Source organism: Eulemur rufifrons, chromosome 28, assembly GCF_041146395.1.
Source record: "Eulemur rufifrons isolate Redbay chromosome 28, OSU_ERuf_1, whole genome shotgun sequence".
In the NCBI taxonomy this organism is placed as follows: Eukaryota; Metazoa; Chordata; class Mammalia; order Primates; family Lemuridae; genus Eulemur; species Eulemur rufifrons.
Window position 1 is genome coordinate 20,500,780 of NC_091010.1, and position 15,072 is coordinate 20,515,851.

General features: G+C 34.9%; 1 protein-coding gene across 2 annotated transcripts in view; it reads right to left on the bottom strand.

Moving 5' to 3' along the window:
• MICU1 (mitochondrial calcium uptake 1) overlaps positions 1–15,072 on the bottom strand; it is a 195,981-nt gene that overhangs the window by 125,883 nt on the left and 55,026 nt on the right. For both annotated transcript variants that reach the window (XM_069460023.1, XM_069460024.1), the window contains exons 3-4: positions 13,480–13,648; positions 2,600–2,762 (exon numbers count right to left, since the gene is read on the bottom strand). In XM_069460023.1, coding sequence (XP_069316124.1) covers positions 2,600–2,762; positions 13,480–13,648 — 332 coding nt within the window. The remainder of the gene's footprint in view (positions 1–2,599; positions 2,763–13,479; positions 13,649–15,072) is intronic.

Consider the following 15,072-nt stretch of genomic DNA (forward strand, 5'->3'; position numbering starts at 1 on the left):
GATGCAGCAGAAATAAAATATATATTATTCCTATATGGGTTGAAATAAAAAAGTGAGGCCTAGATTTTTTGTAATTTGAATTTCTACCATCAGATGGCTGGACTCTAGCCAGTAGCTCATATTTCAACTTTATTTTGTCATGTCTTTCACACCTATCGTATCCCAGGATACCCAACAGATCTAAATTGGTAAGTTTTAATTTTAGAACAGTTCAAAAATAATCACAAAGCACAGACTACATGATGCCCTAAAATTAAGCAGTTTTAAAATGAGTAGAGAGCTGATGAATTTCATAGTGTAATGATGAATAAGAATAATTCTGTATTGTATATCAAGAAAATTTAGAGTAATCATAGTTAAGTAGGAAGGACATTAAAAGGGAAAAAATATTCTGTGTGACTTGAGCATTATTCCCTTCTGTGAAGTCTGAATGTCATCGCCATGCCTGGGTATTGTGAATTAGACAGTTGCTTCAGGCTCTGGGCTTTGAGTGGCTCTTGCTATTGTAGTAACCAGCTCTGCATAACTGGCTAATGATTTGTAGAAGCAGTGGCATGGGGAAAGTTTTTAAAGTTCCATACAGAGAAACGAGCTTTGGTTAGAGCTAAGAACACCACATTGCAAAAAGGATCCCTATTTGCTTTCCACCATATCCAACTGGCTGACCCTATTCACCTTGATGTGATTTCAGCTACATAGGAGACAAAAAGCATAAAATGGAGAAACACAGATCATACTGTGATTTACTTGTCCTGGGCACCATATTCTCTCTACAATGACACTTCATGCCGTTACGGATAATCTTAACTAGAGCACTTTTAGTTTGAAACACGTAATTTTATACTTAAGTGTATACAATGAATATATTTTAAAAACATTTTTCCATTAATGTTTTCTCTCCAGCAAGGTAAGTTCTTTCAGTAAAAGGTCCTTGTGTTCTACCTTTATTTTTAATCCCCTGCACTGCTGCTCAGTATAGAGCAGAGGTTGGCCATCTACAACCAGCTGTCTGTTTCTGAATGGCTCATGAGCAGAGAATAGTTTGTACATTTTTAAAGGAGTGAAAAAAAACCCACAAAGAAAATATTTTGTGACACAGGAAAATTATATGAAATTCAAATTCCGGTGTCTATAAATAGTTTTATGGACAGAGCCATGTTCATTCATTTATGTATGACAGCTTTTGAATTATACTAGACTTCGATAGGTGTCACAGAGACCACATATGGCCCACAACACCTAAAAGAGTTACCATTTGTCTCTTTATAGAAAAAATTTGCTGATCCCTCGTGTAGAGCGTTGTGTGGGAGCTAAACAGCCAGTTGGCTGCATTTGGCCCAAGGGCTGTAGTTTGCCAACTCCTGCTCTACATACTTGTTAGGAGAATTGAATGAGATAATAATCTGTGTTAAGCACTGTATCTAAAACATAGCAAGTACTCAGTCAAATGTTAGTTTCTTTCTATTATTGTTGTTGTTATTGTTATGTTTGGATTAAACTGCTGATACCAATGACTTCAATGCATTTGATGAACAGAATTTAGATGGGGGAGATGTAAATTGAAGTGAAGTAGGAAAAGCAAACTAAATTAGTTCTTAGGTCTGTTATAGCTATAGAAATAACTGACCAGCCATAATAGTTTTATCCAGAAAAAAGCATTAGGTTTAGAAATCTGACAGCAACTGTTGCTTGGATTCATCAACCATCATAATTTTCGTGACCTTTGTACACCAATTCAATGCATTTGGCCTATACCAAGGCCAAAATTAAGTATTCAGCAAATTTCATACATTTTGGGAGGTAATGTTTTGACCCAGAGTTTTTATTTGTCCTAGACATGTATGAATGTTAATGTGGGCAAAACATTATAAACTCACTGCTTAGAAAATGTTCTTATCCAACTCTATTCTGCATTCCCCATTTTATGTTATTTCACATATTATATCTTTATAGGTTATGTGCACATTGTCATATATTTATAATTATTGTTTTATAAATGTCTTTACTCTAGGAAACAAAAAGAGTTACAAACAAAAAGTAAAACAATACTGGCTTTTATATTTATCTATGAAGTTACCTTTACTGATGTTTAATATTTATTATTTCTTTGTATGGCTTTGAGTTACCGTCTAGTATTGTTTGCTTGTCTAACTTTTATTCAAACTCATACATAGTCTCTAGAAAGCATTCCTTAAACTTCCACATTGAGCTAAGTGCTTCTTCTTTATATTACCAAAGGTCTTCTACATAATATTCTTTTACAAATCACCACATTCCTGAAATTACCTGTTACTGTCTTTATCTCCCTCAGTAAATTGCATGTATAATGCATTGCCTTCAGGAACATTTTCGTTACAGGCAATGAATCTCAGCCAGAAGGACACAGTTTCCTCAGCCCCTTACCCTGGTTGAGGATCACCACATTAAACTGTAGGCTGCTCTACTGTATTCCTAAAGCCTCGCACAATGCCTGACATTCAGTAGTTCAATGAATATAATTATCACATGGACCTGTAAGATTAGGTAACACACAGAAAGAAACAAAGTAGTAAATAACAAAATAAATACCACAATCTTATTTTTCACTTTAGCAACTTACGTTCTGGTTGTTTTTCATTGGGTGTTATGGATCGCACAAAATCTTGTGGAGTCATAAACACTTCTGCTTCACCAGGCTCATTGATTATTTTCAAGGTGGCAAAATATCGGAAGATTTTGTCTGGTGTGGAATAGGCTCGAATCCTATTCTCATATTCCATCACCTAAAATTTGAAATTTAGAAAGTGTTACTATATTAAGCAATGCTCCTATGCTAATATAGTCCCATCATCAACGCTCATCAATTCCCATATATTTCTCATCTTATTTGTAGGGAAATTTTATTTTATCTTTTTTCTATAATTTTATTTTTAAATATTAAAAATAAACTTGAATTGCAAAAATTTTTAAATCTCTTTCTTGCAAAATACCATTCATACTCCAGTTGAGGCAATGTTTATATAATTTTTGTTTAGAACCTTTTTTGGAAGAATTTTCTAATTTCTTAAATCATTGAAGGCTAGCAAAATTGAAAAATGGCATAAGAGATTTCAAAAGATCTCAGTAACAAAGTACAATGCCACATATACAGTATTCTATAGGTTCTTAAATACCAAGTTTTTAAAAAAGAATGATTTTACAGCTTTTATTTCTATGTAATTTCCTGATTCCTAAACAAAACAAACTTGAGACTTAATAGGTTTGAAAAGCTAGCAGGCCTTCAAAGACAGAGTACATTAAATAACAGCATAGAAAAATAAAATTACATATCATGGAAACTCAATTATTAACAAGTCTGAAGCAATAGCCTTTTACTTTTGACTATAAAATTGAGCAAACTGCCAGAGATCCTTTATACATGGCAAATTAAGAAGGGAGAAGAGCTGAGAGGCACATAAGCAAATGTTTGAATAGCAACAAAATTAAGTATGGCACACATTTAACTAAAAGTTTGTCATGTTAACATGAAAGCTCATTCCCTTATCTGGCATACAAGCCCTCATTCCATACAAGAAACATACAAAATACTATACCGATCACATAATATTTTGGTGAAAAAATTTCTCTCATACCTGAATTTTATATGTTGAGTTAGCCAACAATAAAAGTATCTTACAAATAACTGGATAGAGAATGTGTCAAGGCAATCAAACCTAAAAACCAATCAGTTCAATGTCTATAAAGCAATTCACTAATATTAAGAAAGACATTAATGTTTTAAATTTGAAGCATTAACACAGCAATTATTATAACTGTCAGTCCTGGCTAGATGTCACTTCGAGGTCATTGGCGGCAGCTGTTTAACATTTGTCTTAATTCTATGACCACATGTGCTTTTAGCAACTGAGAAAAGACTGCTAATTTCTAACTGCACATGACAGGAATCTTTTCAATGCTAACTTGCATTAAAATCTAAGTAGATTTCAGAGGAGACTTTATCAAAAGATTGAGCATGTGGCAAACACACTAAGGAGCTTTTCAACCCCTTTCAGGTTCCAACCTAGCTACAAGTTTTAAATCAAAGGCATTTTTATTACACTACAACAGTCTGCTGGGAAATAATGGCTACAGAAAAAATAACCTTCTTTAGGCCATCTGTATTCTTGTTCTTCCTCTGAACAACAACAAAAAAGAAAGAAAAAAAATTTTGGAATGAAGCTGTAATTACTACCAAAGAAGACTTTGTGAACTAAAAAGTTAAGACAATCATATACAAGGTAAAGGTAGAAAGATAAGAACTTAAAAGTCAAAAATTTTTAAGAGTGAAACTCAGATTCTTTGATTATCACAAGAGTCACTAAATTATATGCTGAATAGTATAAAATTAATCACAATTTGGGCCACTGTATTATGTACATTTTACTTTATTATTAATATAAATCAATGGTTTATTAATATATAGCTACAAAGTTTTATTTTGAAGTAATAGGTCAAGGAAAGTGATGGACTTAATGTACTCCCACATTGGTAGAATTAATTATAGACATATTGCATAGTATGTATTTTGCTTTTTTTCACTTAGCATTGTACCTTGAAGATCATTCCATATCAACTAATATGGAGCTGCCTCCTTTTAATTGGTTGTGTTAAAAGCAACACTAGGCCGGGCGCGGTGGCTCACGCCTGTAATCCTAGCACTCTGGGAGGCCGAGGTGGGTGGATCGTTTGAGCTCAGGAGTTCGAGACCAGCCTGAGCAAGAGCGAGACCCCACCTCTACTAAAAATAGAAGAAACTATATGGACAGCTAAAAATATATATAGAAAAAATTAGCCGGGCATGGTGGCGCATGCCTGTAGTCCCAGCTACTCGGGAGGCTGAGACAGGAGGATCGCTTGAGCTCAGGAGTTTGAGGTTGCTGTGAGCTAGGCTGATGCCACGGCACTCACTCTAGCCTGGGCAACAGAGTGAGACTCTGTCTCAAAAAAAAAAAAAAAAAAAAAAAGCAACACTAACAAACTATAATATAAAGAGTCAGAATATAGGATCCAAGATACCAAAGGCTTGGAAGCAGAGATATATAGAAAACTGTTGAAGGATTTTGGGATGTCTAGCCTAGAGAAAAGATTTACTAAGGGAATTATGATAGTTTATGCAATCATTTACAAAATTTTCTTGAGCATCATTATATTAAGACACTTATCTTCAATAAAACTGCCAGACTTCACTGGATCAAAATTCAGGCATTATTTTTCCTATATGAACTGCACAAAAGAACAGTCAAATAGTACTTGTAACCAAATAGATGAGAGATAGTGTCTCTGTATAAAAATATTCTGATGAATAAATTTAAAAGATTTGATAAAATTAGAATTCCACCCTTTTGTAACCTCAATGGATTAACAGACCTAGGTAAGGAAAGTTAATAGCTGCTAATATCATAAGAAAAGCAACTAGACATTAGGTGCCTCGTGACAAAAGAACATAATAACACCACAAATCTTGCCACAAAGGATCAAACCTGAGTCCAAGCCTCACAATCCAGCTTTCAGGTGATACAGAGAATAGAGGAACATATCCTGAATTGCACTGAGAATATGCACCAGGAAAGTCCAGACCATAGGAAACTTTATAGGCTAAACAGTCTGGGTTCTGTCATCTGCAGATAAGGAGACTTAAAAGATATATCATCAAAACAAAATAGGCAAGATTAAACTATGTACAGGAATGAACATTTGAATGATAAAACTATTAATATAAAGAACAAAAAGAAATTATTACAAAAATTAGTGGTTTCCTATATCTATGTTTTATTTTATAGTGAAACAATTATTTTTAAAAAATTCAGACATTCTATGTGATGCTAAACAGCAGAACTAGATTCATGGATAAATGTTACAGATGAGCTCTTGGGCTAATAAGGAAGAACTTCTAATAGTAAGAGTATTACAAAACGAAGAAGAGAGTTCCTGAGCATAGAAGGGATGCTTCCATTTGCAAATGGAAGATAAATAAGCACATGAAGTTCTTTGCTATGATTATCTCACCTAAGAAATAGGAGCATGAGGATCATTTAAAAACCTTATATTTTCTGAGGAAATAAATTTTACAAAATAAATTTACTAAATATTTACAGATAAATTATGATACTTAGGACTTCAAGTAATCTGTGACACAGAGAAAACAAAATAGGTCAATTGGTAATTGTTGAAGCTGGGTGATGGGTACATGAACTTTATTATACTGTTCTATCATTGTATATGTATGAAACTTCCATAATAAAAACCTTAAAAAAAACCTCGTATTTTACAAATGCTGTCAACTTTTAGTTTATCATTATTTACCTTTACATCACAAAACAAAGCAAAAAAGCAGATGAACCAATAAAAAGTAAGTTCCTGCTCTGGAGATGGGTTTTTAGGAATGAAAAGTACTTTTTATCTTTTGAAACTGGGTCTTCCTCTGTCACCCAGGCTGGAGTGGAGTGCTGCAATCATAGCGCACAGCATCCTCAGATTCCTAGGCTTAGGCGATCCTCCTTCCTCACCCTTCGCAGTAACTAGGACTACAGGCACGCACCACCACACCTAGTTAATTTTTAAATATTTTTCATGTAGATAGGATCTCACTGTTGGTCTCAAACTGCTGGCCTCAAGCAATCCTCCCACCTCGGCCTCCCAAAGTGCTGGGATTACAGATGTGAACCACCATGCCTGGCCAAAAAGTACATTTTTGTAACTATACGAAAAATTTTTAGGAAGAAAAAAGTCAATTTTTCCTGACTGTGATTTGACAACTTTAAGTGGTATGGACCAGTGATGAATGACATCCCTTCTTCATTTTTAATGGCAGAAGCAAGGAGGAAAGAATATAAAAAATGATGAGTCTACCCAGGTTGGTACTATTGACTGTGATGAGCACCTTGTTTAACTCAGATGGTGCTTTGAAACTCTACTCTTGGCTTCTTCCTTGAATAAGCTACTGATTTGTGGGTCCAGGTGCAGTTAAATGGTCCAAGAGGATTACTAACGCGGCTCCCATCAACAACCACATCCCCCCATAGGAGTATCTATCTTCATTTACATGGTTTTTTCTTTAGAGATAGGGTCTCACTCTGTTGCCCAAGGTGGAGTGCAGTGGTGCGATCATAGCCCACTGTAGCCTCAAACTCCGGGACTCAAGCAATCCTCCTGCCTCAGCCTCCCAAGTAGATGGGACCACATGGAACTACAGGCACATACCACAATGCCCAGCTAATTAAAAAAATTTTTTTTGTATAGGTGAGGTCTCACTATGTTGCCCAGGTCTCAAACTTCTGGCCTCAAGTAATCCTCCTGTCTCTACCTCCCAAAGTGCTGGGATTACAGGCATGAGCCACCATGCCCAGCCAGGAGTATCTATCTTTTGACCATGGGTAAAAGATTAGATGAGATGAGCAACTTGTGCCTCTACTTGCTTTTTAGTCCATATCACCACCACAGGCCTCTGATTCAAAAGCCTATATGTTTTAATAGTTTGATTCAGTTGGTTTAGATGAGTGGGGAGGATGGGGGAAGAATAAGCTCTTTTTGTTGTTAAAAGGGACTTACTTTATCTTCGTCCTGATACCAGTTCTATGGCTTAACGTTAGTATAATGCCCAAGGAGAACTAAGGATATAATGTCTTGAGCCCACCTGAATGCAAGAGACAGTGAATCCCTGTGGGCTCTGATGTCAGGAATAATGCATAGGCATGGAAAGCAGACTGAGGCCAAAGCTGGAAAAGGTAGCAGGCAGAAAGGTTTTGTAAATGTGTTATGTGGTTGGCACATTTTCTCTAAGAGGTAACTTACACCCTAATCTGTACCTCAATGGTTGTCTTCCACATAAAAAACTCCCTCTCTTTTTGCTCTAGTCAATTTTTGACCATCCATAATAATGACCATCTGTCATAGAATGGCCTCTTAAAGCTGTATGCAATTCCAAGTTCTCTGATACTAATCTCATTGGGTAAAAAGTAAATTAATTTTTGCCAGTAAAATTAATAATAATCAACAAAAGTTCCCATATTAGCATTCTAAATTTCACTCAAATTAAGTCCCAACATTATTAAAGAGTGTATTTTTTCATTCAGAGTGTCTTATTGATAGAAAAGCATATCTATGAAAATTTCTTCTACATATTTCACCCATGTTGAAAAGTCTCTGTGGCTTTGATTCTTGGCCTTTCTTTTAAAACAAACATACAAGTTAGGGTAGGTCAAAAGGCCATTTTATATATATATATATATATATATATGTGTGTGTGTGTGTGTGTGTACATCAAAATACAATGGCTCAAATAAAATGAAAATGTATTTCTCATTAAAATACAATCTACATTGCATGTTCCCGGTTGGCAGGAAGCCATAAATCCCTCCAGGTACTCAAGGGAGCCAACACGTGGCTTCCAAGTTCTAGTTTCACCATTTTTTCTTAGGAAAGGGAGAAAGGGCATTAAAAACCCTGTGGGAAGCTTTATGAGCCAGGCCGAGAAGTGGCTCAAATTACTCCCATTCAGTGGAAAACCAGCAATCTCCACTACAATGGATAAAGGGAACAATAAGGTCTCAAGATCACATTTAGAAATCCTAAGATCACTGAAATGGCATGGCATTAACTGACCTCGCATATGCTGTGAGCAAAGTCTTGTAACCAAACGATGTTATGTTAGAAGAATGTAGTAGAAGGATCAAGTGTTTTGGAGTTAGATTCATATTTTACTTCTGCCTCTATCAGTAATCAGCTATATGATTGTAGACAAGCTACTTAATTGCTTATAAATAAGTGTGTATACACACAGAAATATATACAGACATATAATATGCATGCATATAAGTATACTATGTCTGGCACACAGAAAATGCTCAGTAGTTTCCTTCACTTTTTCTATTCATTTTGTTATTTGTTGGTTTCCTTCCCCTTTTCTATTCATTCTGTCATCTGTCTAATAAGTAAACTGAGTTGGGCATCCAGTCACCTGACTACTTTCCTTAGTATTTTGTTTGGCATATGTAGCATATTTTATATCTTTTAATATTCATGTTTTCCAGCCAGGCGAAGTGGTAGCTCACGCCTGTAATTCTAGCACTCTGGGAGGCCAAGGCGGGTGGATTGTTTGAGCTCAGGAGTTCGAGACCAGCCTGAGCAAGAGCGAGACCCTATCTCTACTGAAAAAATAGAAAGAAATTAGATGGACAACTAAAAATATATAGAGAAAAAATTAGCCGGGCATGATGGCACATGCCTGTAGTCCCAGCTACTTGGGAGGCTGAGGCAGGAGGATCGCTTGAGCCCAGGAGTCTGAGGTTGCTGTGAGCAAGGCTGACGCCACAGCACTCTAGCCCGGGCAACAGAGTGACACTCTGTCTCAAAAAAAAAAAACAAAAAAACAAAACTTCATGTTTTCCTATTAATCAATTTAAAATTATTTACAACTTACAGAACCAATTAATTTGGCTTTTTAAAATGAAGATGCCACTAAACACATCCTCAAGCAACTGACAGCTCAGAAACAACAGTGTGGGCAAAGCTACCAGAAATATAAAAATAGCAAACCAGGAGATATTTACTGATTAAGAGTCTAAGAAGCAGCAACACTTTCTGTAAAAGGATCTCACAATTCAAAGAGCAATTTTATATCGGAAAAGTACAGAAATGACAGTGAGACTTCCAATTAAGTTAGAATTTTTTGTTTTTAGTTTCTGTGCTTTAAAAATATAGATATTATTGGTAAATTATAAAATGGGAAAATTAAAAAGGCATAACCAGTTCAAAACCAGACACTCATCTCTGTGGATCAGAGACTACATGGAAACATAATGTGGCAGAAAGAAATAAAGTTGTGGGCTTGCTGGGCTCCAGTCTGAAAACAGGCAAAACAAATCACAGGTTCATAGTATAAGGCGCCAGAGCCAGATTCATTGATTAAAACTGGAATCTAGGGGAGGGCATCTCTTGAACATGAAAGGAGGGTGAAGAAGTTTTAGCCTGCTGCTACCTAGAGAAAATGTTCATATAAAACTCTATACCTAGGGCATCAAGTGGAATCATCTGCAGCTTTGCCCCTTAATCTTTGCCAAACTGCTGTTGGGCTCAGTGACTGGACCTTCAACACAATGAGAAGCACAGAGCTATAAATATAAGGTCTAGTTCTGACCAAAAATGCCTAGCAGGTGAGAGAGAACAGACACAGAACCACTGAATAGAAAAAAAAAGTAAGCATAAAACAAACAAAACAAAAAGCCCAATAAGCTCCCATACAAAATGGGGACGCACAAAACAAAATTCCAAAATACTTAGGAAAAAAAAACAAGCTAAGTATAAAATCAGTAAGTAGGAGATGGATTCACATCTGACAAAAGAAAATAATGAGGCAACCTAAAAATTACTTTTAAGGGGAAAGATTTATATGATCTGAAGAGGAAGCAGAGTATTAAAAAATGACTTTTAAAAAGTATGTTTAGAATCCTGAAAGACCCAAAGGAGGGAAAACACACACACACACACACACACACACACACACAGCGACATGCAAAGAAACTATAAAATAAAAACACAAGGCTGGGTGTGGTGGCTCATGCCTGTAATTCTAGCACTGTGGGAGGCTGAGGCTGGAGGATTGCTTGAGACCAGGAGTTCGAGATCAGCCTGAACAACATAGCGAGAACTTGTCTCTCTAAAAAATTTTTTTAAAATTAGCTGAGCGTAATGGTGCATGGCTGTTATCCCAGCTACTCAGGAGGCTGAGGCAGAAGGATCGTTTGAGCCCAGGAGTTTGATGTTGTAGTGATCTATCATGATGCCACTGTACTGTAGCCCAAGCAACAGAGCAAGGCTCTGTCTCAAGAAAAAAAAAAAAAAAAAAAATGAAAAAGGAAAAAAATTAGAAATCCTGGAAATTTAAAATATTATCATTGAAATTTAAGAAAATTTTTAAATGGTATAAATTCCAGAATACATGAAAAGAGAGAGAATGAATGAACTGGAAAATAATAATTGAAGAATTAATCCTTAATGTAGCATGAAGAACTAATGATGAAAAAAAATCTGAAAGAGTAGTTAAAATACATACAGGATAGGTTGTGAGGATTCAATATACACTTAACAGGAATTCCAAAACAAAAAACTACACGGAATGGAAGCAAAGCAATATTGAAGCAATGTGGGAGAATTCTGCAGAAATGAAGACGTTTCAGAAGGGACAATAAAACAAAATAAAATAAAAATTTAAAGAGAATCAAAACAAATGAGAAAAGTAAGCATAGACTAGCAATAATAGTATGCGATGAACTAAGTGGTATGATTGACCCAACTCTTTGCACCTGAGAATTTTAATTTAAAATGAAACACACAAAACAACCAGGTCATGTACTGGAATGAAAATTGCAAATTCAGGACACTGGTTTACCTCTAAAGAGGATAGGAGAGTAATGGGATTAGGAGGAGTATACCAGCAATGTAATTTTTATATTCATTTCTTTTTAAAAAAAAAAACTGAAGTAAATATAGCAAAATATTAAAATTTGATAAAATTGAGTGGCAATATACATGAATGTTCATTATGTTTTTCCTTATTTTTTCTCTGAATATTTGAAATATTATGTAAAAATCAAGTGTACATAAAAGAACAAAAGCAAAATGTTTAAAGGAAAAGTGAAGATGTGGAGGATAGCAGGATGCTACAGAAAGACCACAGGACCCTACCAGAAATGAAAGAAAATGAACGGGAAAGTAGCAAGAGAAAAATACATGATCAAAAATGCAGTTTAAGGAGGACTTGGCGTGGTGCCACTATTTCTTCTGGCTTCGGTCTCTGCACCGCTTGCCGAGCTTCCAACAGTGCTATGTTGGGACAGAGCATCCAGAGGTTCACAACCTCTGGGGGTCTGTAGGGGCCACTAAAAGGAGGGACCAAGGAAGAATGTGCAATTTTCAGTAGAAAACAAGTGGTGGTTACTAATTATGATCATTTTGTACTTTGGATCTGGATTTGCTGCATATTTCTTTATAGTATGACACTAAATGCTTAAGAAATAAGAATGTTTTAATTTATCCATGAAATAGATATGAAGAGTGTTTTAAGAGGTGCAGACTCTTTGAAAAATGGATCAAACTCTTGAACTCATATAGGATACTAGATATGTCTTTAATAAATGTATGACATAAAAACTGTGGCTTATTATTTTTTAAATTATAGATAGAAGAATCCTTAATATGTCCATATAGACTATGCAAAAGAAGGAATAGACAAAGAATGACTGAAAAACAGGAGACAAAATAAGCGATGAAATAGATTCTTGGGGAGACATGTACAATGACTATCCTTGAACAAGGAAACGACAGCTCTGAGACTTCAGTGAAAGAAATAAGAATTATTTCAGACATAGATTAGATAGGTTTTATAGCTACAGGGGTTAGAAATTAAGTAAATCACACTGATAGCTTTAATTTTTTCTGTAAAGTATGAGACATGGTCATCTGCTAAGCAGAAGGCAGGAGTAGAAAATGGAAGTAGGTTCAAAAATAAATGTTGATTTGGCTCATTTTTAGCTCTACTTTGTAAAATGGAAAGTATGACTTGTAAATGAAACTGCTAGCACAAGATAAAGTTAAGTCTCCTTTGAATTCACTCAGGGCAAAAGAATAAATAAATGTATTCTTATAGAAAAGCTAGGACATTTGATGATGAACTTATGATACATAACTTTTGTTCAAATTCATTGTGATAAGAAACGGATTTGGGGAGTAAGGAAACATATTTAATAACTTCATCTAAACAGATGAAACCAGAATGAAGATCCAAATTTCCCAAAAGAACTCTTCCTGCAACACACACAAAACACAAACAACATAAAAATAAATTATCTTGTTGCATTATTAGCTATACTTTAGCAATTTAAGGCAACTTTCTGAATTTTAACCTTAACATGCAAAATATCTAAGAAATTCATCCTTTTGATTGTTCATCACTCATGTCTGCTGAACTCAAATGCCTAATATCATAGTATTATTAAAGTAGAATTAAAACTTTTCTTAGGAAAAACTACATAACAACAGGTTGTGTTAATTACGTAAACTCTTGACAGTCATTTGAAGTTTGTGTCGTCCTCAAAGTTACTTGATTATATGTTTCCAAAGAGATTTTATTCTCCCTTTACAACTTGACACCATACAGAAATACCAAAAAGACTCAACTTAGATGATAACGTGTAAGGAAGATCCAAAAGACAAAATCACCTTAGGCAGTTGAATTGAGAGAAGAGAGAATATGCTAATCTCGGTTATGATTCTAGACCCTTTTACCTACTCCATTTAACTTCACATTGCAAGAGTACTTTTGGCTTTGAGCATGATGGAAAATAACAAAGAGGTGAATAACTTGGAAGTGAATGTGAACCATCTGAAATATGTGAAAAAAGATTGAACTTCATTATTCTACTTTGGGATATAGTTCTGATTTACTTATAAGATTGTATTCCATACTTTTCTGTCTCTGAATCCAGAACGTTTCTTCTTTTTCTCTTCTGGAGGAGGCTCAAGATCTGCAGCCTTTTTTTCATGGTTAAAAACTTCCCCTTCATCTTTATTCTTCCCTTTATCACCAATTTCAGTCTTTAGATTGTTTACACATGGTGGAGATTCTGCATGGGCCCTGGATATGTAAAAAAAGAAATCTGGATTAATCATGAAGGTTCATCTTATATTAACCAAAGAAGCAAATAGATACAGCTTAGCAGGAGCAACAGCAATGAAATTTGTCAAAAATTCTACATGAAGAAGTTCCTCAAAAAATTTAAAAAAGAACTATATGATCTAGCAACCCCATCTCTGGGTACATATCCAAAGGACAGAAAGCAGGGTCTCAAAGAGATATTTGCACAGCCATGTTCATGGCAGCATTTGGTCACAATAGCTAAAACATGAAAGCAACCCCAATGTCCACTGGCATATGAATGGATAAACAAAATGTAGTGTATGCAATATAATGGAATATTATTCAGCCACTAAAAGGAAGGAAATCCTGTCACATGCTACATGGTTGAAACTTGAGGACATTAAGCCAGTCACAAAAACACAAATATTGTATGATTCCACTTATATGAGTTACCTAGAGTAGTTAAATTCATAGAAACCAAAGGTAGAATGGTGGCTACCAGGGGTAGAGGGAAGGGGAAACAAGGAAGTTGTTTTTGAATGGGTACAGAGTTTCAATTTTGCAAGATGAAAAAGTTCTGGAGATCTGTTTCACAATGAAGTGAATATACTTAACACTACTGAACTGTATACTTAAAAATGATTAAGATGGTAAATTTTATGTTATGTGTCTTTTACCACAATAAAAAAGTACATAAAGAAGAAATAGGGGTCCAAAACAATAAAAAACAAGTATTCAAATAAAAACTTAAACATGTAAAAAAAAATTCTACACAAAGACAGGTCTGTTAGGCTTTCCAGGTTCATTCAATTATCAACAGCAAGCAAAAATCAAATGTTCCACAGAAGCCCCTCTTGCTGATTAGAGATTAAAACCGCCAGTCTATTCTATGAAGATTTTCACAACATCCTTAGCCAAGGTAATGTCTCTATTCCTTCAAATTCCTACACCATTTAGTGTTTGAACTATAACATATAATTTAGTGTTCTATATGGTTAAGTGTGTTTTCTTACAATCTACTTGCTCTTCAACTATTAGGTGGAATCAAATGATGTTTTTATAAATAAAAAACTGTCAAATATTAGCAATAATATGGTTCAACCTAACACGTAAGTTCATTCACAAGAAACTAGACACTGTATTGTTTTTCTTTTAAGTCTCCAAGTGTCTAACCCAGTGCTTTACACAAAGAAAGTATACGCTGTATCTGTGACTGATTAAGGAACACCAATAGAAGTCCTCAGCTAAGGAAACAAGAAAGGGAATTAAAAAAAATTATACTGGGATTAAGGTACTGCAATATGAGAAAATTCTTACTGTATTCATTTTACATGGCTATTTGGAGAAGATTTAAATCAAGTTATTTTATTTACTTGTAAATATTTTCTAAACAGTAACAATGACAAAAAATTATTTGAATT